Source organism: Convolutriloba macropyga, chromosome 3 (genome assembly GCF_964194025.1).
Source record: "Convolutriloba macropyga chromosome 3, txConMacr16.3, whole genome shotgun sequence".
In the NCBI taxonomy this organism is placed as follows: Eukaryota; Metazoa; Xenacoelomorpha; order Acoela; family Convolutidae; genus Convolutriloba; species Convolutriloba macropyga.
Window position 1 is genome coordinate 24130505 of NC_134470.1, and position 27864 is coordinate 24158368.

General features: G+C 31.3%; 1 protein-coding gene across 1 annotated transcript; it reads left to right on the forward strand.

Annotated features, from left to right (window-relative positions):
• Positions 1-6: 6 nt before the first annotated feature.
• On the forward strand, positions 7-26777 carry LOC142336952 (uncharacterized). The gene is made up of 3 exons (XM_075385945.1): positions 7-90; positions 24390-24564; positions 26394-26777. Exons 1-3 carry the CDS (start codon positions 24-26, stop codon positions 26527-26529), a joined length of 378 nt encoding a protein of 125 aa, XP_075242060.1. The 5' UTR covers positions 7-23; the 3' UTR covers positions 26530-26777.
• Positions 26778-27864: the final 1087 nt, after the last annotated feature.

Sequence of the window (27864 nt, forward strand, 5' to 3'; positions counted from 1 at the left end):
TGGCCGGGCATGGATGCAAATTAATGCAATCTGCACTAACTGGCAAGTATGGAGAGAATTTGGCAGTGATCAAACATGGAAGCGCATCAGGTATGCATCTGTTTAAATATTCGACAAAATTATTAGCTTTTCAATGGAGTGCGTCGATATTATGTTTCCGAATCGAGATAAGAATTAATTTTGTATTGAAAAAAATTTTTTTTGTGAGATATTGCTAGAGAGTTAATTTTGCAAAATACTTGTTAAATTTTGAACGATTAACCCAATTTTCACATGAATTTTGCACTTTTTTCAAAATGGTACCAAACAGTGATGCCCGCCAAGTCTGTAAGAAAACGTAAATCTTGCAGGGCCTTGTAAGAATTTTGTAATATTTTACAACGTCTTGTGAGAATCTGTTATATTCTCCCTAGTCCATAGACCTGGAATTTATTTAAATAAGGACCTAATAATACAAGTACGGGAAGGGGGGAGGGGGTAAACATAAAATTAAATTAGCCGAGACGGTTGAGGCTAATAGTTAAACTGAAGGCTAGCTAATTCATAAGTCCAGCAAAACTTTTTTCGTATACAATTTTAGTGGAGCACTGTCTTTTCATGTGTCCAGCCAAATTCTTCTCATAAGCCATTACCCCCTACTCTTGTATCGTTTTACACCTGAACACAATATTATCCCTATTATCTTGGGGGGGGGGGGGGTAATTGCAACACTGGCAGATTCTAAGTCAAGGACATTGTTGATTATCCAGTCAATTTCCCAAACAACTGAAATCGATCCAGTCAATTTCCAAGACACTTCAAGATATTTCCAAGACATTTCATTGCCCAGCCAGATTCCAGGAGACGTTTTTTTTAATCAAAAATTGAGGACAGTTCTTTTAGTTCCAGTTGTTTTAGTCAAAGTCGAGGACATCACGCAAAGTCCAGAGAACTTTTTGTATTAATAGACTGACAAAAGCAGTTTTTTCATGCTTTTAACCGGTCCAGGACAATCTTTTAATAATTACTTGTCTAGCCTACAAGTCTAAGTTTTTTTAAAAAATTTGGGTTGTTTATCGAATAATGTTGTTTAAACCATATTGCTCAAACGATATTGTGAAATTATATCTTGGAAATTTTATGCATATTCCAGAATCGGTATGCACCTATGATACGGAATGATACGGACCTAAAGTTGCAGTATAGTTTCTAATTTGGTTTTACTTGTCTCATGAATCGTGATTAGCAGAAAGTGATAGTGTTGCGCAAATTTAAGTTGAAGCGGTCAATTTCGAGCATTTTAAAAATTTTTTCCGTTTCTTTTGACTCATATCGCATTTATTTTGCATGTGTGCTACAAATAAACATCGGTTTTCAAATATGGCACTAATCTAGATTTTGATAAAAAATATTTGGAGGGTCGCATGAAATTATTAAAGTTGTCTGTGCAGCGAAAACACAGGTTTTTGACGTGAATTAGTTTTAATACTGAAGACAGTAACAGCAATTCAACTTAGAAATGCAGAAAAGTAAAAGGCAATTTACGATCAAATCGAATTACAGAATTGTACCGCATACACATATCTCATAGTAAGCAGGAAGAGTTCGAGCAGTAAGTCAGTCGAGAGGCTGAGATAATTGTTACAGAACATGTTTCACAATAAAAACATGCAAGTGGTATAAAAAAACCCAGTAGAAATTAGCACCACAGCATTTCATGATGAAGAATATAGGAGAAGCCATTGACTCAAGAAGCCGGCTCGGTGGGTGTCACCAGAAGCATTAATCTCAGATCACGTTAACCAAGTTTTGCTTCGAAACAGTAGGACAACCCATATCAGTATTCAAATCACAGATGAAAGAAAAAAAATTGTTATTCAGTGGAAAACGTTAGGCGACCTCAAACAGACATTGCATATAGTGCCATTTGTAAAAGAAGTATTGAGCATTTAGAAAATGAGAAGACAATTAGTGCGCAAAGCAGAAATGGAGGAAGAGGGCAATGATAATAGTAATAAAATTTTTACAGCAAAAACTATTCGCTGAAGGGATAATTTAAACCCAAGCTGAAATAAATTGCAAGGAACAACAGATTTTCAAATGTTTAACATTTTTATATAAAATTGACTAATTGTTGCCAAAGTAAAACAAGCAAAAACAAAACAGGCTTCGATGCCAAGGTTTTGATTTTTTAACAACGGAAACCCAAAGCAGTGAGTTAATCTTGCAAACCAACAATCAACACGAGGTACTGAGCTTTTATTGAATACTGTCTTGCAGAAAATTTGGGCTTTAAGGATACATATAGCTCTAGGTTTAAAAAGGATCAATATTAAAAAATATTGAATATTTTTTGTCCCCATCGTGACAGAATTTTTTTATACTGAGGAAATTTGTTAGTATGTTGAAACAAGGAATAAATAACCAACCGGGGGACATCTCTTTCAACAAGGAATAAAAAAAGAAGCATCACCTCACTTTGAAAGAGTGTGGAAGCAACTCATGACACTTTTTGCGACAAAAAAGTATTTTGCATAACAGTAATGTGTATATGGGTACCTCCGCAACATAGAGCCGCGATACGGTACCCATATACACATTACTCTAATTCCCTTTATATATCCACTACTCTATATTCACTTCTTTTATATTTTAAATCTATCATTTCTTGTCTCACTTAGTGCAAGCCATTAGTACAGAGTTAAGCTGGTAATTAACCATTATCAGACGGATCGTTCGGGTTCTATCCTCACTGACTCCAGTGAACGTATCCCAAATACTAGTATAAAACTAGTGAGACCGTGTAAAAAGCACGTAAAACCCACTTGCGAAAAAAAATGAACAAAAATTGAAAGAAACATTAAAATAATAAAAATTTTCATATATCCCCTAATCAATATTTAATCAATTTAAAAATAAAATTTTCTGTCTCACTTGGTGTAGTGGTTAAATCATCGAGTCTAGTTAAGTTGCTTTAGCAAACGAAAGGTTTGGGGTTCCTTCCTCACTGACTCCAGTGAACGTCCCCCGACTCTCATGAAATACTATAAAACTAAGTGAGATAAAAAAAACCAAATTCACAGTTCTTAAAAAGGATGATCCCTGCTGTGAGACTGTATATGGGACACACTGTGATGGGTATACAGTCAAAAACACTGAGATTGGTGGAAACACAGTGGTCAGTGTTTTTCAGTATAACTAGTGAGACCGTGTAACAAGCACGTAAAATCAACTTGCGAAAATTGTTGTAACCACTTCGTGGATAACTTGAATAAAAAACCAGCTTAACTCTTTTATAAATTTTAACTTTTGCTATTATTTTACAAAAATTGATTATCTGCGAAGCAGCTTCACTGGTAAAACCTAAATTCACCATTACTATCTCTAATACCTTTATCATCAAATGGATCAATAGCTATCATATATTGGTCTTTAGTTTCTACATGATGTTTATTACTATCAATAGTATAATTAGTTACATATTTAGTTTTACCTTCATATATAGAATTAGTATAATCTTTAATTGTAATCTGTTTTTTAATAGTAGCTTTAGTTATACCTTTTAACTTTTTCTCTTCTTTTCTTTTAACAGAATTGTGACAATATGCTTTAGCTTTAAGGAAACATGCTTCTATAATAGTATCATTAGGTAATTCATCCTTCATCTTACTTAACTCATTATTATGTAAAATAACTTTTATCTTATCCATTTCCTTTTCTATAGTACTATCTAATGGAATATTTATCTTTATAAATATACTATCTGTATCTGTGTAATGATAACTACAATCTAACTCTTTCTCAAAGTAATCATATATAGCTTTATACATGAATAGTTTAGCTTTTTCTAATATAACAAATCCAATATAATTAAACTTATCTAATTTACCATTACCTCTCGTTTTATGTACGGCTACTAAATCATCATCAAACTCTACAGAATATTTGAAACCATTATTTTCTACTAATTTAATATATCTACCTACATCATTAACTAACTCTACATCTTTTCTATTATATACATTCTCTATTATTTTTCCATAGAAGGCATTATTCATTAACTTAAAGAGTACATCCCCAAATTTTTCACACTTAGCTTTAGCTTCTTTTCTTTTCTGAATATTAAACTCAATATAAGGCTTTAACCACTCACTCTTACTATACTCTAACTTTTGCTTAATTGTAATATCTTCCAACTTCAAACCACTAGCTAAATACCAATCTAACATCTCACCATCAATTACATAATCGTTTTATCCGTTAACTTCAACATTAATTTCTCATTGGGTTTATATCCTTTCTTTTTATTTTCATTTTGATGGTCTGTAAATTGATTAGTGTTAGCTTTTGTCTTTTCAGGAAAGAATGGATATTTCTTTGTTTTCTGTTTCAACTCATCATTATACTTTATATCAATGGTATAGATATATCCAGTATTAGAGCTAGATCTAGTATATACTGTATCTGCTAAGCCAGTTTCTGGATCTTCACATACTTTGATCTCACCAGTAGGTAAAGCTTGAACCATAGCAGAAGCATATAATGAGTTGAAGTCTAAATACTTTAATTAATTCTCTTTACCAGCATACTCAGGATCTATCTGTTTATTCAAACATTTTACATGACAATCACCTAATACTGAAGCTAACCCACCTCTAATACCATGTTATAATGTATCATAAATATTAACTGTATTTTCTTTATAATACTTAAGTCTAACATTTGTATATTTCAACCCACACAACCAGGTTAACCCAGGAGTAGAATATGTGTAACATGGATCTATTTCATAATATTCTAAACACATAGCTCTAAATTTTTCAAATACATCAACTGATAACAATACATCTGTTTTAAGATACAACATCATATAATCCTTTATTGTCTCACATTTAGTATCTTTCCAACAATCAATTGCTTGCTTATATTCTTTATCTGTAATACCACTTTGTTTCAACTTAGAATATAATGCTTCCTTGGGTGGTAAAGTTGTTTCATATAGTTTATCTATACTATCAAACCATTCATATTGGATTATACCCTTACGTCTTTCTAAGCCACATTTATTTAATGTTATACATTCTTCATTACTCAATGTTTTACTTATAGCATCTAAGCTAAGTGGATGGAAGAACCTAAACATATCTAATGCTTTAGCATAACCCATATCAATACTAATATAATTCTCATCAGTTTTAGTTAATACTTTAAGTCTAACTTTCTTTGCTAGTTTAGTTATAAATAGATGATTATCATAATTAGAAGAATTAAATGCATACATTGGTACAAAATTATTCTTAGCTTGAAGGTTACATTTGTTGTGAGCATAACCTCTGATTTTACCATTTAGATGATCATGATCTCTACCGATGTCTTCACCCAAGTTCTCATTACAATAATAACATCTACTATATAACGGAGTAATAGTCTCTTCTTTCAATGGAATATTTATATTAAATATATCTTTAAATAGTTTATTATAATAATCTACTCTTTCTGCAAACCAATCAACTACTTTATCACCACGGTTACATTCATACTTATCTTCTAATATATCAGGATAGTCACTTTTTATATATAAACCACAAGCAATAGGAATGTGTTTACCATCTTTTTTATACATTCAAAATCATAATACATAGCAAATGGTACTCTGTTTTTATAATGGAACTTATCAAACTTTAGGTAATCATCTTTATGTAATGTTCTTCTTCCTACATGTTTCTGTGTATTACATAATTCTAAATGTTTATTTAATGCATCTTCTGTTCCAAAGGATACACAACATTTTAGACATGGATAACATATATGTTTAGATGATTTTCTTAATAAGAATGATACATCTTTACATAGGAAGTAATGATTATCCCAGTATAATATATTACATCCTTCAGGATCATTATGATTAATTAATACAGGATTAATAGTTTTATTTTTATTTAGATTAAACACATTAAATAATATTTTATCTTTATTTAGTTCTTGTATTTTCTTTAAGTGATAATAATCAGATGGGGGTGTAACTCCTATTGGTAATTTTATCTCATTAGTATATTCTGGTTTATTATAATTACTAACTCTACTGGGATTATGTGGCTCAGAATGTAGATAAGCAATTAGACACCATAGCAAACACTTATTATCAATATTATGTATATTAAGTATTTATCTAGATGTGGATGGTAACTCAGTATCACATCCACCACTAGGATAAAACCTATTTATATACATTGTCCTTTTAACAAATCGTTGCATACTTCATTCAGATTGATTCATTTCCTGTTCCTGCATTCTTGTCTCTAGTTCCCCATTCAGTAAATCCAAGTCATGTGCACCATTATATTGCCTAGTCATTAACCTAAAGGTGAATTCGTTTTCTTCTAGTTTATCATTCGTAGGTTTTGTATACTTAACTACATCAAAGGTGTTAAACTAATATGGGGATGTATGTTATGCAATGACTCCAGTATATTTAAGAATTTAGGATCTTCATAACTACTACTAGTTATTATTATTTGATTATGCTTCATGTTATGATCTAATCCTAACTCATTAACTTTATCTCGCCACTTACCATCAACAAGTTTTTTCTGATTAACATTTTCCTTATGTTCATCTGATTCATTGTGTTCATTTTTATTGTTATACCTATTATTACATATATTGCAATATCCTTCAGTTGTATCAGTTTTACAGCTATAACAGTTATATCTTTAGATATATTATCTTTACTCTTACCTGTAACATTATCTAGATGCTTCTTTGTTTTTAAGTGTTGGTCAACACTATATTGACTCAGACTTGTCTTACATATCACACAATCAAACTTACTTTCTTTCCTTACTATTTCTCCAGAAACCAATCTGACATTATTCCTATGTTCTAGTGTTGTTACATGTTTATTATAAGCAGTATTATTATCAAGATACATATCACAACAATCACAAAACTTTATTCCTTCTTCTGTATTGGTGTAACCACTTCGTGTATACTGCTCATCCAATTGTTGTTCTATATCCTCATTAGTAACTTTTATTCCATCCTCATTAGCACTCTCAATAATTTTATTTCTATTATACCTTCGCTCATTCTTTTTATGTTTAAGTGATTGAATGTGTCTGTTATAATTCTTTCGAGTCATCTCTTCATCACTTTCTTCACATCTAATCCTATTTGTTTTAGGCTTTTGAACCTAGACAAAATCATGAAATGAGTCTAAATCTGAGTCCTTATCTTTATCAGAATCTACATCTTTATCTTTATTCTTATCCTTATCATAACCTAAATCCTTATTGGTGTAACCACTACGTGGATCTAAATCTGAATAATATTTTGCTTCTGCCTTTCGCAATGACTCACGCTTATCTTCTTCTCTTTGTTTTAGTTTTGCATTGTGTTTATCATATGTTTCTTTTATTTCTTCATTTATTTGATTAAAACTTTTGATTGATTCTAAAGATTTTTCTAATTCTACCTTTTGTCTTTCCTTATCTACTGGTTTGATTTCTTCCCTTGGTTTGTTTTTATTTTTAAACATTTGGACTGCCATACTAGTAGAACTAGATGGAGCTTGTCCATGAGATTGAGCTTGCTCACTTTGAGATTGAACTTGACCTCTTCCAGTTAGAATGTTCCCGTTGTTTTCCTGCACATTCATTTCTATATGCCAAATTTTGAAATAATATTATTTATATACCTTTTCAATACTCTAAAAATGATTAGTACCAATAGCGATAAATGTAAAAATAAAGCTTGGTGTTGGAGTTGTGATGAATGCCAAAGTAAACCTTTATCATGTTTTGTATGTGATGAAATTATAACATATAGAGAAAGACATAATCATATGAGTAAGCAATATAATGATCCAGATCAATATCTAACATTTCATAAGTGTAAAGTAAATAAACATATCTCTCACTATAGATTCAAACATTACACTTGTAGGATATGCTTATATCTCAATAGATATAGATTTGGTCACACTAAAAAAGATTTAAAGAACGTGCAAAGAAATATAATATCCATGAAGCTGGTTCCCAGATCAGCGAAGCTGGTTCCCAAATCAAAAATTAATCCTATTAAAATGTTACTTGCGTTCCCGTTATTTATTATGTTGGTATTTATTATTGTAATTGTTTATTGTAATTATGATAAATATTCTGATTTAAGGAAGAGATTCAAAGGATATAGGAATATTGTACCAGAACCATTTGAAATTACAAAACATAACTTTATTATTTATGGTCCATCTAATTCTGGTAAAAACAACTTTTATAAAAGATTATTGTGGTTTGTATGAGAATGTTAATGTATTCTGTATTGATGGTAGTGAGTGGAAAGGATATAATGTATATGGCATTTATGATTTAAAATTATTAGATAATTTAGATAGTTTTGCTAATAGTCTTATTATATTTGATGATATGGGAGAAAACATTAGATTACCAGCTATAGACTCATTGTATTCTAAAGGTAGACATCACAATATTAATATAATATGTGTAGGTCACACTGTAACAGATTTAAACACAAAAGCAAGAGATAACACCCCAGCTATTCATATTACTTTAAATAGTTAACAACAATTCTTTGAAAGAGTACAAGAGACGTTGAAAATTGATTCTAATCTATATAGATCTAAACATTATAACTATGGTGTAATAAATTATAATACTATTAGTGACTATTATATTGTATTAGATAAAGATAAAAATGTTGTATATGATTCTAGGATAGCTGATCTTGATATTGAGAAATATGTTGATTATACAGAGTTTAAGGAAAAGGAATATAATATACTAAGTTTTTATTTAACAGATAGAATGATAGAGCCAACACATATTAAACCAAAAGAGTTAATGTTCTATTTTGAAGAAAATTTAGAGTTTAAGGGAATATATAAATCAATTAATTTATATAAAATATATACAAATATAAAAAATGTACTTAGTGAGATACATAGTGGCTATTATGCTATTGCTGGCATGGTTACTATGGTAGGATTTGGTTATTCTTACTTTCAAAAACATGGTAATAATAATGATAATAATTTTAATTGTATAGATATAATGAATATAGATAAAGCAAAAATTAAATTAAAAAATGGTAAGAATATGACAATAGGTTATGGTTTGATTGATAAAAGCAATTATGATCTCAATCATCCATTCAATATAGTATGTGTGTTAGCTAGTTGCCTTGTAAGTATTTATGGAACTCATAATCATATTAATTCTATATCTAAAAATGAGAGTAATATGTAGAGAATGTAATAATGAAATTGATACTAGTAGTGGTTATCCAGAACATGAACTAATGGATCATTATAATATTTTTTATAAAAATTTAATGGTAAGATGCACGAAATGTGTGCAAAGAATATATAGTGGTTATCATTTTAAGGATAGATGTATAGATAAACGTACAGGCCTTATATCATCAGTACATAGTTATATTGACTATATCAATATTTATGATAATGATAGTAATGATAATATTGATATCAATAAAGATGATAAAGATGATAAAAATTATGATTTAAATAATGTTTTAAATGAACTGAAAGATAATATTAAAGAAGATTTAAAAGAATATATTAGGACCAATTTAAATCAAGAGATCGTTAATGAATTGAAACTAGAGATTAAAAATGAAATAAAAAAGAAGTTAAAAATGAAATAGAAGGAGGTGCTATAAATAATTTAAAGACTGATGTTAATATTAAGAAACCATCTAAAGAAATTAAATCAACTAGGACTTGTTGTTTTTGCAAAATTGAAAAGAATAAAGATTGTTTTTATAAGACTGGAGGTTTATGTAAAGAGTGTTCCTCTGAAAAGGTTCAATGTCAATTGTGTAACATTTTTCTAAATAGGTCTGCCCTTAGAAAACATATGAAGAGACCACATATAAATTAGAAAGATAATTTTTTAATGAAAAGTTAGTTATAAGCCATATATTTATGAGATAGTTCTCTCAATTATACCTTTGTTTGTTAATTACAAAATTACACAGAATAACACAGAATAACAAGGATAACTAGAATTATGGATTAAATTAGAATCTTAGTAATTCTGCACGAGTGCAGAATTACTAAGATTCTAATATAATCCATAATTTTAATCTCTAGTTTTAATTCAATAATGATCTCTTGTTTTAAATTGGTCGTAATATATTCTTTTAAATCTTCTTTAATATTATCTTTCAGTTCATTTAAAACATTATTTAAATCATAATTTTTATCATCTTTATCATCTTTATCGATATCAATATTATCCTTACTATCATTATCATAAGTATTGATATAGTCAATATAACTATGTACTGATGATATAAGGCCTGTACGTTTATCTATACATCTATCCTTAAAATGATAACCACTATATATTCTTTGCACACATTTCGTGCATCTTACCATTAAATTTTTATGAAAAATATTATAATGATCCATTAGTTCATGTTCTGGATAACCACTACTAGTATCAATTTCATTATTACATTCTCTACATATTACTCTCGTTTTTAGATATAGAATTAATATGATTATGAGTTGCATAAATACTTACAAGGCAACTAGCTAACACACATACTATATTGAATGGATTATTGAGATCATAATTGCTTTTATCAATCAAACCATAACCTATTGTCATATTCTTACCATTTTTTAATTGAATTTTTGCTTTATCTATATTCATTATATCTATACCATTAAAATTATTATCATTATTATTACCATGTTTTTGAAAGTAAGAATAACCAAATCCTACCATAGTAACCATGCCAGCAATAGCATAATAGCCACTATGTATCTCACTAAGTATATTTTTTATATTTGTATATATTTTATATAAATTAATTGATTTATTTATTCCCTTAAAATCTAAATTTTCTTCAAAATAGAACATTAACTCTTTTGGTTTAATATGTGTTGGCTCTATCATTCTATCTGTTAAATAAATACTTAGTATATTATATTCCTTTTCCTTAAACTCTGTATAATCATCATATTTCTCAATATCAATATCAGCTATACTAGAATCATATACAACATTTTTATCTTTATCTAATACAATATAATAGTCACTAATAGTATTATAATTTATTACACCATAGTTATAATGTTTAAATCTATATAGATTAGAATCAATTTTAAACGTCTCTTGTACTCTTTCAAAGAATTGTTGTTAACTATTTAAAATAACATAAATAGCTGGGGTGTTATCTCTTGCTTTTGTGTTTAAATCTGTTACAGTGTGACCTACATATATTATATTAATATTGTGATGTCTACCTTTAGAATACAATGAGTCTATAGCTGGTAATCTAATGTTTTCTCCCATATCATCAAATATAATAAGACTATTAGCAAAACTATCTAAATTATCTAATAATTTTAAATCATAAATGCCATATACATTATATCCTTTCCACTCACTACCATCAATACAGAATACATTAACATTCTCATACAAACCACAATAATCTTTTATAAAATTTGTTTTTACCAGAATTAGATGGACCATAAATAATAAAGTTATGTTTTGTAATTTCAAATGGTTCTGGTACAATATTCCTATATCCTTTGAATCTCTTTTTTAAATCAGAATATTTATCATAATTCCAATAAACAATTACAATAATAAATACCAATATAATAAATAACGGGAACGCAAGTAACATTTTAATAGGATTAATTTTTGATTTGGGAACCAGCTTCGCTGATCTGGGAACCAGCTTCATGGATATTATATTTCTTTGCGTGTTCTTTATATCTTTTTTAGTGTGACCAAATCTATATCTATTGAGATATAAGCATATCCTACAAGTGTAATGTTTGAATCTATAGTGAGAGATATGTTGATTTACTTTACACTTGTGACATGTTAGATATTGATCTGGATCATTATATTGCTTACTCATATGATTATGTCTTTCTCTATATGTTATAATTTCATCACATACAAAACATGATAAAGGTTTACTTTGGCATTCATCACAACTCCAACACCAAGCTTTATTTTTACATTTAGCGCATTTGGTACTAATCAATTTTATAGTATTGAAAAGGTATATAAATAATATTATTTCAAAATCTGGCATATAAAAATGAATTTGCAGGAAAACAACGGGAACATTCTAACTTGAAGAGGTCAAGTTCAATCGCAAAGTCAGCAAGCTCAATCTCATGGACAAGCTCCATCTAGTTCTACTAGTATGGCAGTCCAAATGTTTAAAAATAAAAACAAACCAAGGGAAGAAATCAAACCAGTAGATAAGGAAAATCAAAAGGTAGAATTAGAAAAATCTTTAGAATCAATCAGAAGGTTTAATCAAATAAATGAAGAAATAAAAGAAACATATGATAAACACAATGCAAAATTAAAACAAAGAGAAGAAGATATGCGTGAGTCATTGCGAAAGGCAGAAGCAAAATATTATCCAGATTTAGATCCACGAAGTGGTTACACCAATAAGGATTTAGGTTATGATAAGGATAAGGATAAAGATAAAGATGTAGATTCTGATAAAGATGTAGATTCTGATAAAGATAAGGACTCAGATTTAGACTCATTTGATGATTTTGTCTATGTTCAAAAGCCTAAAACAAATAGGATTAGATGTAAAGAATGTGATGAAGAGATGACTCGAAAGAATTATAACAGACACATTCAATCAATTAAACATAAAAAAATGAGCGAATGTATAATAGAAATAAAATTATTGAGAGTGCTAATGAGGATGGAATAAAAATTACTAATGAGGATATAGAACAAAAATTGGATGAGCAGTATACACGAAGTGGTTACACCAATACAGAAGAAAGAATAAAGTTTTGTGATAGTTGTGATATGTATCTTGATAATAGTACTGCTTATAATAAACATGTAACAACATTAAAACATAGGAATAATGTAAGATTGGTTACTGAGGAAATAGTAAGGAATGGAAGTAAGTTTGATTGTGTGATATGTAAGACAAGTCTGAGTCAATATAGTGTTGACCAACATTTAAAAACAAAGATGCATCTAGATAATGTTACAGGTAAGAGTAAACATAATATATCTAAAGATCAACCAAGCAGCTTCACTGATATAACTGAAGGATATTGCAATATATGCAATAATAGATATAACAATAAAAATGAACACAATGAATCAGATGAACATAAGGAAAATGTTAATCAGAAAAAACTTGTTGATGGGAAGTGGCGAGATAAAGTTAATGAGTTAGGATTAGATCATAACATGAAGCATAATCAAATAATAATAATAACTCTTAGTAGTTATGAAGATCCTAAATTCTTAAATAAACTGGAGTCATTGCATAACATACATCTCCATATTAAGTGTAACACCTTTGATGTAGTTAAGTATACATAACCTACGGATGATAAACTAGAAGAAAACGAATTCACCTTTAGGTTAATGACTAGGCAATATAATGGTGCACATGACTTGGATTTATTGAATGGGGAACTAGAGACAAGAATGCAGGAACAAGAAATGAATCAATCTGGATGGAGTATGCAACGATTTGTTAAAAGGACAATGTATATACATAGGTTTTATCCTAGTGGTGGATGTGATACTGAGTTACCATTCACATCTAGATATATACTTAATATACATAACACTGATAATAAGTGTTTGCTATGGTGTCTAATTGCTTATCTACATTCTGCGCCACATAATCCCATTAGAGTTAGTAATTATAATAAACCAGAATATATTAATGAGATAAAATTACCAATAGGAGTTACACCCCCATATGATTATTATCACTTAAAGAATATACAAGAACTAAATAAAGATAAAATATTAATTAATGTGTTTAATCTAAATAAAAATAAAACTATTAATCCTGTATTAATTAATCATAATGATCCCAAAGGATGTAATATATTATATTGGGATAATCATTACTTCCTATGTAAAGATGTATCATTCTTATTAAGAAAATCATCTAAACATATATGTTATCCATGTCTAAAATGTTGTGTATCCTTAAGAACAGAAGATGAATTAAATAAACATTTAAAATTATGTAATACACAGAAACATGTAGGAAGAAGAAAATTCCATAAAGATGAATACCTAAAATTTGATAAGTTTCATTATAAAAACAGAGTACCATTTGCTATGTATTATGATTTTGAGTGTATAATAAAAGATGGTAAACACATTCCTATTGCTTGTGGTTTATATATAAAAAGTGACTATCCTGATATATTAGAAGATAAGTTTGAATATAACTGTGGTGATAAAGTAGTTGATTGGTTTGTAGAAAGAGTAGATTATTATAATAAATTATTTAAAGAGATATTTAGTATAAATATTCCATTGAAAGAAGAGACTATTACTCCGTTATATAGTAGATGTTATTATTGTAATGAGAACTTGGGTCAAGACATCGTTAGAGAACATGATCATCTAAATGGTAAATTCAAAGGTTATGCTCACAACAAATGTAACCTCCAAGCTAAGAATGATTTTGTACCAATGTATGCGTTTAATTCTTCTAATTTTGATCATCTTCTATTTTTAACTAAACTAGCCAAGAAAGTTAGACTTAAAGTTTTAACTAAAACTGATGAGAATTATATTAGTATTGATATGGGTTATGCTAAAGCATTAGATATGTTTAGGTTCTTCCATCCACTTAGCTTGGATGCTATAAGTAAAACATTGAGTAATGAAGAATGTATGACATTAAATAAATGTGGCTTAGAAAGACGTAAGGGTATGTTCCCATATGAAAGGTTTGATAGTATAGATAATTTATATGAAACAACTTTACCACCCAAGGAAGCATTATATTCTAAGTTGAAACAAAGTGGTATTACAGATAAAGAATATAAGCAAGCAATTGATTGTTGGAAAGATACTAAATGTGAGACAATAAAGGATTATATGATGTTGTATCTTAAAACAGATGTATTGTTATCAGTTGATGTATTTGAAAAATTTAGAGCTATGTGTTTAGAATATTATGAAATAGATCCATGTTACACATATTCTACTCCTGGGTTAACCTGGTTGTGTGGGTTGAAATATACTAATGTTAGACTTAAGTATTATAAAGAAAATACAGTTAATCTTTATGATACATTATAACATGGTATTAGAGGTGGGTTAGCTTCAGTATTAGGTGATTGTCATGTAAAATGTTTGAATAAACAGATAGATCCTGAGTATGCTGGTAAAGAGAATTAATTAAAGTATTTAGACTTCAACTCATTATATGCTTCTGCTATGGTTCAAGCTTTACCTACTGGTGAGATCAAAGTATGTGAAGATCCAGAAACTGGCTTAGCAGATACAGTATATACTAGATCTAGCTCTAATACTGGATATATCTATACCATTGATATAAAGTATAATGATGAGTTGAAACAGAAAAAAAAGAAATATCCATTCTTTCCTGAAAAGACAAAAGCTAACATTAATCAGTTTACAGACTATCAAAATGAAAATAAAAAGAAAGGATAGAAACCCAATGAGAAGTTAATGTTGAAGTTAACGGATAAAAACGATTATGTAATTGATGGTGAGATGTTAGATTGGTATTTAGCTAGTGGTTTGAAGTTTGAAGGTATTACAATTAAGCCAAAGTTAGAGTATAGTAAGAGTGAGTGGTTAAAGCCTTATATTGAGTTTAATATTCAGAAAAGAATAGAAGCTAAAGCTAATTGTGATAAATTTGGGGATGTATTCTTTAAGTTAATGAATAATGTTTCTATGGAAAAACAATAGAGAATGTATATAATAGACAAGATGTAGAGTTAGTTATTGATGTAGATAGATATATTATATTAGTAGAAAATAATGGTTTCAAATATTCTGTAGAGTTTGATGATGATTTAGTAGCCGTACATAAAACGAGAGGTAATGGTAAATTAGATAAGTTTAATTATATTGGATTTGTTATATTAGAAAAAGCTAAACTATTCATGTATAAAGCTATATATGATTACTTTGAGAAAGAGTTAGATTGTAGTTATCTTTACACAGATACAGATAGTATATTTATAAACATAAATATTCCATTAGATAGTACTATAGAAAAGGAAATGGAAAAGATAAAAGATATTTTACATAATAATGAGTTAAGTAAGACGAAGGATGAATTACCCAATGTTACTATTATAGAAGCATGTTTCCTTAAAGCTAAAGCATTTTGTTACAATACTGTTAAAAGAGAAGAAGAGAAAAAGTTAAAAGGTGTAACTAAAGCTACTTTTGAAAAACAGATTACAATTGAAGATTATACTAATGCCATATATGAAGGTAAAACTAAATATGTAACTAATTATACTATTGATAGTAATAAACAACATGTAGAAACTAAAGACCAATATATAATAGCTATTGATCCATTTGATGATAAAGGTATTAGAGATAGTAATGGTGAATTTAGGTTTTACCAGTGAAGCTGCTTCGCAGATAATCAATTTTTGTAAAATAATAGCAAAAGTTAAAATTTATAAAAGAGTTAAGCTGGTTTTTCATTCAAGTTATCCACGAAGTGGTTACAACAATTTTCGCAAGTTAGTTTTACGTGCTTGTTACACGGTCTCACTAGTTATACTGAAAAACACTGACCACTGTGTTTCCACCGATCTCAGTGTTTTTGACTGTATACCCATCACAGTGTGTCCCATTTACAGTCTCACAGCAGGGATCATCCTTTTTAAGAACTGTGAATTTGGTTTTTTTTATCTCATTTAGTTTTATAGTCTTTCTTCAGAGTCGGGGGACGTTCACTGGAGTCAGTGAGGAAGGAACCCCAAACCTTCCGTTTGCTAAAGCAACTTAACTAGACTTGATGATTTAACCACTACACCAAGTGAGACAGAAAGTTTTATTTTTAAATTGATTAAATATTGATTAGGGGATATATGAAAATTTTTATTATTTTAATATTTCTTTCAATTTTTGTTCAATTTTTTTCGCAAGGTTTTACGTGCTTTTTACACGATCTCACTAGTTTTATACTAGTATCTGGGATACGTTCACTGGAGTCAGTGAGGATAGAACCCGAACTATCCGTCTGATAATGGTTAAGTACCAGCTTAACTCTGTACTAGTGGCTTGCACTAAGTGAGACAAGAAATGATAGATTTAAAATATAAAAGAAGTGAATATAGAGTACTGGATGTATAAAGGGAATTAGAGTAATGTGTATATGGGTACCGTATCGCGGCTCTATGTTGCGGAGGTACCCATATACACATTACTCATAACAGCTCAGTAAAGACAACGGTTCTTTCACCATCACCTTTTTATTTGGTGAGCAGACATTGACCAGACACTCCCTTATTTATTGACTAAATTTTATCAGCACAACACCAGCCAGTTCAAAATTTAATGACTACTGAGATTTATCAACTCTCTATCACTTCTGGTTCGACGACAGGTGTCAAATGACGAGCGAGTGTCATATTTGAATATTCAACAGAAAAAGCATTGTACTGCAAACAAAATCTAAAGAAGGCAATCGATTTTAATTGACCAAAAACATTGATATGAGAGGATATTAAAAACTGGACTTTGTTACGTAGTCAATATTAGGTCCTGCCTGTGGTGTTGAATCCACATAGATTCGAACAAGCGACAAACTAGCAGTAGTTAAGCTTGCTTCGCTTTCTTAAAAATTTTGGTACATTTAAAACCGGGGCACTGTTGTCAGAGCCAATTTATTAAAAAACTAACGTTTTTAAGGCAATAAAAACAGTAGAATGAGAGATGCGTGATAAAGACAACTTAACTATAATTCTAGACTTAGTTAAGTTAAATATAAACTAGTACTTGAAAGTCCTACGTAATGTCAATTTTAGGCTTAAGCAATGAACGCTCCAACTATCAAAAAATCTCAGTCTCATGTCAAACCCACAATTAACCAAATCAACAAGAGTATTGCAGCAGATTTTCTTTACATTTGCAATAATTGATGTTGATGTAAAATTTTCTCACCAGTTCTCTGCGAATAAAATATTTTTGTCGCATCAAATTAAAACTGAACTATTTGAAGAACTGATTTTTTTGAAAACTGTTTGTGTTCTGTCGACTTTGTTTTCTAAAAATTATATTGTGACATGTTAATCATTCGACTAGCTGTATAACGTGATCTTTAAAAAGTACCAACAGAAAGCGAAAACATTTTAGTCTCATAGAACACACTACACTGTGTATTAAGGCATACTTTGTTTTTGAGCGTTATATTACTTTGACGGAAAACATTTTCATAATGATTATTATTGGATCCCGGTAAGAGTAAAACTCCGGTTATCACAATCAGTGAAGGAAATGATTTATCGCAAGCCAACACGCCCAACAACAACAAGCTGAAGCAGTTTGAAATTTGACATTATCTCACCCAAGTTATCTAAAGCAAGTTTTAGTAGGATATGGGAGTTCTTCAATTTTGATTATAGTGCGAGTTATTAAGAAAAAATTGGAAAAACTTTTATTGCTGAAATTGAGAATTGTTTGAAGCTTTGAGCAAAACAATTTGGTTAACGAAGCCGAAAGTTTAGTTATTAGGATTAATTGAGCATCAACTATTGCAACGGTAGACCACGATACAGCTAATTTATCATATACACAGTTCAACATAGCTCACAACAAAAGCATAATATCTGGATTTTAAAAAAAATTAAATAAAGAGGGTTGTACAAACTTTTCCTTCTGTTAAGTAGAAGAGAGACCGGAGTTATTTTAAGGTGTTGTCCCACGCAAGAAAATTAAGACAAAAAACTTTGTCCGTGTATTACTTCAATGTAAATCAGTTCATGAAAATGGCTTTAGCTTGACGAAAAGAACGAATTGCTCACGTATCGAATTGCAAATTTTTAAAAATCGATCTGTAAATTTTTTGGACGAACAGGGTCCATTCTTTCTTCTATCGTTAATTTTACGTCGAAAAAAATTATGATCGCTTTAAGAATATATCAGACCTAAATTCAAATCACGAAAACTTCCTTGTCGTTTTGCTTTTTCACACAATTTTTTTGTTTTGCACCCACATGGATTTTTTGCTGTTGTACATTATAGTTTTCTTTACCAGTTAGTTTTTGTAATGGATTCCTTGATTAAATCAAAACCTTTTTCAAAAACTTTTTCGGTTTAGTAAAATTATGGTAGTTAAGTAACTTGGTCTTCTTCGATTTTCTGACAGCAAATTTTGGTTTTGGTGACTTTGCGATTTTTTTTCTGTTTTCCACTACTTTATTTTTAATCAGGATATTCTTATTGCTTTTATTGACATAAAGCTATGGTCGAAGGCCTGATAGGCATGATTTTTTGCATTTGGCAAATTTCCTAAAAAAAGTTTTTGCTCTTTGTAAACTTTTGTTTTTTTGTTTGTTGCTTATTGTGCCAATCGTTTCGTTATGGCCTGTCACCAAAACAAAATAGTTTCAAAAAGTCTCAAGAAGTCGACTCTCGGAATTTTGAGTATAGGGGAAATATACAAGTTTTACAGCTTCAAGTTTTTGAATCTGTTTGGGAAAATTTCACTTTCCCGTCTTTCTTGCATCTCTCGTTATTCGCCTTGTTTACGGTTTTGCCTGTTATGTTGTGATTTATTTAATTTCAATCAATGCGTTTCGTATTTAGTCATGGTAACTGTTCAATCACAGTTCTCGCAAAAGACAAAAACCAATAATTAGTTCTTGTATTTTGCTCTTCAATTTTTGTATTTATTCTGTTTTCATTGGTAAAACCATGAATATCCTAACAAAGTAAACAGTTTATTTTACTAGGTAGTCTTTTAGGTCAATCTCTGCTTCAAGTCAATTCAAGTTTTTTTTCTGTACTTCTGTTATTCATTTCACTTCTTGTTGACGTTTTCTATTTACACGTGTCACGCATGGCTTCTGAATATTATTATCCTTATCTTATCAGATTAAAAGCTTACCTTTGGTTTTTTCACCTGAAAAGACTTCAACATGGAAATTGAACGCCATATAGTTGTATGAGCTTGAACGGAACCTTGGTCCAACGAAAAATACTACATGACACTAAGCAAAGGCTGACAAGTCATTTTTTTAAATTATTCTGTTTTTATTTTTTTGGATGTCAAGAGCGTTAATGGTGGTAATAATCCAAAAATCAATTATTTACGGTTTGTCATGAAATTCATGCTAACTTGAACCTGAATTCATTCGAACTTGATCCTAAATTCCTAAGCTGTCTTGCAGCAAAAGTTTCTCTTCTCAACAGCTTTTTTAAAAAAGTCATTAAAGAATATGTCTAAAAAACAAGTCTGGGTTTTGAGGTTATGTTCTCTTCGTCGATAAACGCAATTTCAATTTCTCATTTTCTGCAGAATTTACAAAAAGGTCTCATATGGTAAGCTATTTGCTATCTGCGTGCAAAACCAGTAAAATTGAAGATCTTTAAAAAAATTTAGGCCTCATTTTTACTTGAGACAATAAAAAAATTGAAAAAATCTTGCCTCAAGAATCAATTCTGTTTTTCAAGGTTTTCTAACGATATCACATTCCAAGATATCGCACAATTCCTATCCCTCAAAAAATTTTGCACATTGCAAGATAAAAATTTGACGCGCTTACATGCTTTTACATTGCTCATATTGATGAGGTTGGATATTTTTCTTTTGCCCCCTATTATTTACACTCCCAACAGGAGCACTTGCTAAATGTTAACATAATGTTTTACTAGGTAACAACATGTGTTGTGTACCTGGGTAGGGGGAGTTGAATAACGTACGGGCGCATGCACTGACGGAGAAATTTCTACAAAATTTTCATAATTGCAAAAAGCTTTATGGAAAATTTGTCTGAAGGAGCTGGGTTTTTGATTTCATTGTGAAAGACAATATTGGCATAAAGAAACATATTTGGTGTCAATTTTTTTGAGAAAAGAAGAAATGCGGACTTTTTTTAAAATTAGCCCAATCTTTAGACGAAAAGTTTGTTCTGTAGAAATTTGTATTTTTATCATTAGAAGGCTTCTAGCTGGGGACTGGCTAGCACCCAAAACACTATCAAATTTGAAAGGTTCTTCGAAGAAAAATGAGTTCGTCTGACAATTAATTATAGACTGTTGTCCCCGGTGCTCTCTCAAAGCTGTATATAAAAGATATTTGATGCACACATTTAATGAACACAATCAAATATTATCCTGTTATTCAAAACTAAAAATTATATATAACTTACAACAGTCGGAGGAATCCCGATTCCAGAAAGTCAGAGTAATTTAACCTGATCAGAAAGATCGATTGGATACTTTTTTCTAACACTCTTTCTACCTAGGAGTTTTGAACTCACGTGTCAACTTCGTCTCTCAAACTATAAGTAATTTATTTAGTGAAATTATGAACGTTTAGTTTTGGAGCAATTAGGAACATTGAAGCCGTACCAGAGAGTTGCAGATCGATATTTCATGCTCTCATAACTCAATCGATGAATTGGTGCGCACACCATTTCTTGTTTGCTCAATGAACTCATGCAAACATTAATAAACTAGCAAATCACCTGTTCATTTTACCTCAATTCTTATTAGCTTTGGTTCACCTACTAATTTAAAACGCCAATGGATTACCAATTATAATATATATGATTCTAAAATTTCTTCGTCGTGGAGCAATTCCAAAAGATAACAATCTTAACCGACAGAAAAGGCACCATTTTAAACAATTATGCAGTCAGTTCAGCAAACCAAAACTAATTTGTATTATTAAAAAGGCTGGACTCAAAGTGTTGCATTCCAGGAATTGAAAAATTATCATCCAAAAACTACATCGGTACCACGAGCATATTAAAGCAGTTAAGCTCGAACGGCTTGTTAAACAATCTTACGATGTTCAGGGAGCACAGCCCATCGTTCGGGAAGTAGTACGTAACTGTGATTATTGTAGTGGTAAAATCATTCATCGGCGTTTTACCGGCCCTTTGGTACATGCTTCTCGCCCTACACTTGTAAGAATTTGAAACTAATTAGGCCTAGTGATTAACGAAATTCCGTTAATGGAAAACAATTGCTTCAAGAACGTCCCTTTGTTAAATCTTACATCCTTTATCCGTAAAACCTATTGACCCGATTTTAATTGCGTGTGCGCTGCACTTAGCACAATTTTGACCGGAAATCCTAATCAAGGCGGAAAAGTTGAAGAAATAATTTGTTGTTTACAAAAGGAAGGCCCGGACCGCCACTTATTAAATTTAATGGTCTCTGCCCCTCTCATTAATGGCCCAGATGATCTCGTTACATTTCGTTACAACCCCAGATTTGAGAATGCTATCACGAACCTTTAGAATTAATATTCACATGTTTTATGAGGCCGATGAGTTCGAGCAAGCCCACTGGGATTGTTATACTGGAAACAAATTAGGCCCAAATAGGGAGGATTTCACTCAAATGCCGGCATGAGCGGTGGAGCAATGCATTTTTTTACTGTTACTCGTGTTAAGCCAAAAAAGTGAGAAGTCAGTTGTTCAATTTTGATAACCTCTTTTATTAAACGGGACTAGCACACACATGGCAATTATATAAAGTAAGTTAGAGTTAGCTAGTATTCAACATATGGACGCTCACTTTGTACTCTCTTCATTATTTCCATTAGCGCTTGTTGCTCTGCTTTTCAATCTCCTAACATATCGCTATCATAAATTGGTTGTTTTTTGTTGCTCACTTTGTTGCTGTTGTTGCTCACTTTGCTGCTGTCGTTGCTCGCTTTGCTTCGCAGCCAAAGATTTTTTCCCCTTAATGGATCTGCTGCTCTTTGCTCGTTTCTTTGTTTTTGTCTTGAAAACCCGAATAAGTTCTGCCCGTGGCGTTTTTCCAGCCACTGGAGGTAGCATTATTGGAGCCTTTCCAAGTCGCTCTTTTAAAATTTTTTTGTCCATACTGCAAGTGCAATAATTTATTAAAGCCCGACGAATAACGGGGAGTGTGGAGCAAGACCATTTAACTAAGTTCAGTTTTTAATTGAAAAAAAAGGGCATTTATGTGATTGACCTCGAGACTTTCCAACTCGAATGATCTTGGTCTTATTTGCCTTGCCCCAAATCGCGCCATAATTTTGTATGCTTCTTATCAGTTGTTCGTTTCGTTAGCCCTAGTGTTAGCACGCATATTTGTATTTGAGAACTGTCAAAAATCGGACCTATTTATTTTGCCCGCAAAAGTACCTTGTGTGAAAGATAAAATTGTGATTAACAAAAGCGTCAACTAAATAAGGAAACCACGCATGAACTAAATTCTACGGGTTCAAACAATACAGCAAATCGCTTTTATCTTTAACCCTGAAACCAATGAGACTATTGTTAATAATTATTTTTTTTTGCATGCAATATTTATCAAAAAATCAGTAAAATTTACAAAAAATGTGAACAAATCAACAGCTATTTATGACAAGACACCCACAGGAGTCATCTGCTTTTCTGTATTGACATATCAAGTTGTTCTACTCCGCTAACAACGGCTATATGTAAATACAATTAAGAAACTGTATAAAGTGGAAAATTTTGCCGAGTTCTGTAATTTTTCGCTTTTTACTTACTTTTCAATTAGTACAAAATTGGTTTTGAAAAAACAATTTTTTCTCATCACCAGTACGGCTTGAGAAGGTCTGGATTGTTAACTAAAGAAAAGCTGTGGTCAACCAACAAAAATTTTTATAACGTGGTTAGAGAAATTTTCTAACATTTAGGTAAGAAATGAGCTGAATTTTCAAAATTTTCAGCGCAACGAAATTTTCGTTTGCTCTGCAGTTAGCATCTGTTAATTTTGAGATGAATTCGCTGAAATTACCCTGCAAATTTGTAGGAGATGCGACGACAAAAATGCTACACGTTAAGTAAGAAATGTGCTGAAAATGCGCGGAAATTTCCATCACCTTTTCAAAATTTCACCGCATGTCAGCGCTTTCAGCGCATTCAGCGCATTCGTACATAAATTCAGCACATTCAGTTGCAAAAAATGCGCTGAAACGGCGCTTTCATCTTAACCTGGGACGACCAAAGGTAATGGTTTACTTAAATGAGCAAGATTTTTGTTTTAAGTTTATAGTAGTCTACTGTTTTTCTACGTCTAGATTGAAATAAGCCAGTAAGCTGGAATTTTATGAGTCTTTGTCTTCTGAAAATACATTCCTGCAGAATATTAGGTGCTCCCTTATGAACAAAAATAGCCTCGACTTTTGCAAGTTCAGGATAACAATTTTCTTTCGCCAATTTTCTGAGAAAAAAAATGACCTCGACCAATTCATATGTCTGAAGGTTAGTTCGACTTGGTTTGTCTTATGAAAAACAATAATCTGAAACCCCAAAAACAAGTCGGGTAGGGTTCTCTTAACTAGGGTTCTCGGCCGTGTTATTTAAGTCAATTTTTGTCCCCTCCTCCCTTTGACTTCCTCTTTATGGCTAATGTGCTGAATTTCAGAAGCAGTACGCAAGGGCTGTCAACAGTGGTACAAAGAAGTAAAGAACTACATGTACCCAGGTCCGAGGGATTATCTGGGATGTGGGTCCGATTTCGGACCAACTGGGTACTTGACTCAACTAATGTGGAAAGAAACCACACACGTTGGCTGTGGAGTGTCTAAGTGCTCAAAAGGGTAAAAAAAATCTACTCAATAAATAAAATCAAGGTAACACCTGAAAAAAAATTTAACCGACTTAGCTCTTCACGTAAATATGTTTTTCCGTAACTCATCTTAACTTTCGCTAGCTTTATCTCAACTTTAACTTGAAAAGATAATACCTCGCTACCTTAACACAAAAAATAGTAACAAATTACGAGGCACATTTAAAGTAGGTTAACTTCAACCGCTAGGGTAAAAAATAAGGTAATATTAAGGTGCCTTATTGAAGTAAAATGAATCAACGTGAACCGATTAACAGTTTTAAAAAAAATTCAGGTAAAGAAAACTTGTAAGTTAAGAATAAAAAGATTTTGAGTAAGGAAATACTGTACCAAAGTAGATACCAAAAAACAAATGAACAACTGTGGAAACATTTTAACCAGTTAATTTAGCAAAAAAAACATTGAAAAAGCAAACGCACGCCAAGCTTCTCTCGACATGGACATAATATACTGTTTTACAAATGTGAGAGGTAGTAATGGTTTGAAAAGGAACGACTCTTATGATTTTAAGAAGCCAAAGGAAAACGATCTTATGCTTGCAACTGGAACACTTGAAGTTTTTCACAAAAAGCGTGATAGTATGTTGAGATCTTCCATCACAATGCTAGATTACATCAATTCGCCTTGAAAAACGTTGTTGAGAGTGGAACAATAATATCCATTTGCAGTTTGGAAAATAATATTCATGACAAAAAATATTTATTTTGTAAAATAATGAAAAATTAGCCAGTAGTTTTATATCAAAAACTGTTTTGCATTGACCTCACCATCACTTTATCGTTAGTGATCAATCAACATGATGTTTTCTTTTTGTTTATTGAGTTACAGGCTATCAAATCCACGAGGTTCTAAGAGATAAAAAATGTAATTAATTATATAGAACCTCAAACAAAGAAAAAATGTTGGCTGTGCTGATAATTTAGATTTTTGTATTCAAGGTTACAAAAAATAATGGTAAACTAATCTAAGCAAGGCTGAAAAGCTCATCTTTTGTGAAATTGAAGGTATTTAACATTAATTTATGCCTACATGGGTTTGCTTTAACTTTGTTAATCTAAATTCAACCTAATAATAACTGGTTTTTAAGTCAAGCAAGCCAGATTGTTACAAATAAGATTTCAATTTCCAATGTTATCCAAGATTTTTGCAGTTAATATTATTCTAATTGATAACAGCTATCAGTATAAAACAATTAACAATATTTCGGAACATACATATTTGGTATACCAAACAAGCAAACAAGACTTAAAATATGAATTGCTAAAAAGAATCCATAAAAGCTTAAGAAAAACCAAAGTTTTCGTTTTCGTGGCGATATCGCATACAAAATTTTGGATAAACTTGGCTGCACATAAAATCATAAAATTAAAATTTCAATATTACCATTATTAAAAAATTGAATATTTTTAAAGCGAAAAACACACGCTAACATACGCACATAAACTGGCGAAGACACAAACACCACCACCACCACCACCACCACCACCACCACCACCACCACCACCACCACCACCACCACCACCACCACCACCACCACCACCACCACCACCACCACCACCACCACCACCACCACCACCACCACCACCACCACCACCACCACCACCACCACCACCACCACCACCACCACCACCACCACCACCACCACCACCACCACCACCACCACCACCACCACCACCACCACCACCACCACCACCACCACCACCACCACCACCACCACCACTCAGCTGCAACACCCCGCAACACAACTCTTTTCAATGAAGTTTCGTCAAAGATAACAGAGAAGATGTTAGTTTATTTCAGATACATGTACGTGTGCCGCTACAGCCCGCCAGGTAATGACGTAACCAAGAAGTTGTTCGATATGAAGAATTACAAGAAGCTATGCAAATCAGAGCCAGGAGTGTGGAAATCGTGCAGCCCAAAGGCCCCTTGCTAGCCAAAACAAGTAATTCGATGCCGCCAAATACAACAAAATTTACAGAGCCCACGTCTGTGCCACTGTGCACTGAGTCCGTCAATCAGAATGGGCATAACAGCTATTTTCACTAGATTAAGAAAAATGTTGACAGCAAAACGACGATCTTTTCAGGATTTAATGATAAACAATAAACTTTGATGATATTAAATTAAGTAAAATTTTCGCTTTTTCATTTGCGGTAAGAATGTCAAATTAAAATACATTTAATGCCGATCTATTTCTTCAGCAGCGCCGTCTATAGTCACATTAATCGCAAAACAAAAATCACAATAAATCAAGTTGCTTTGGGACTACGGATACAAAATTCTTAAACGAAGATTGAAATGCAACCTTGAGGTGCTTGCTCACTATAAATTGGCTCCTCAAAATCTTGCCAAAAAGAGAGTGCTGATAGCCGCCTCAGGTTCGGCAAGGGCTATGATAGCGTCCATTTGTGTCTCATAAAAGATATATGGCGATCTCTCGTTCTTTTAAATTGAACAAAACAAGTGTTATAATTTTTCTTGAGCTGTTTTGAACTCTTCTGAAGAATTAAAAACAGCTGGAAGAACCCAGAAAGGTTTTTCCGCAATATATATATTTTTAATAGCCGCACAGCGATAGCTGGGGCTATTATTGGCCTTCTCTTGGTTTTTTTTACAATTCAAAGAATTTGAATTGTATTGGGGCGCTGTCTTTTTTTTTAAAATTCGGTTCCTCGGTAGTGGTTTTTTGTTCACATGCGGAAATTTCACTCTGATTTTTACTGTTTTTTCGATTTTTTGAATCGGATTTTTTTAAAATGGTTTTCCCAATGCATTCACAGCTCATTTTAGACCTAGTTTTTTGTTTGAATTAAATTTTCAATTCTCGCTGGTGGTTTTTTGGTTCACATGCGGCATTTTGACATTGATTTTGTTTTTTTTATTTTTTTTATCTGCTTTACCAAAATGGTTTTCTCAATTCACTCATAGTCCATTCTAGGACTAGTTTTTCTGTTTAGTCAATGAGAATTCTTTGAATTGTACGTCAGGACTTGTCCTGCTATGTTTTTTTATTTCGTCGTCACGATTTTTGTTACGACCAAATGACGTCACAACCACTTCAAATCAGCTTTTTGTTCATTCGTTCATGCAATTTCAACTGAAGCTCGTGTGTGACGTCATTTTTCGCTCTTAGTGGGTCGAGTTTTTTGTTCATTTGCGTGATTCAATTTTTGGTCACACTTGACTTACCTTACTCTCAAAAATGACTTCCTCACTTTGAAATTGACTTTTCTTCACTTTAATTCAAAGAGATAAGGTCAAATCGGTG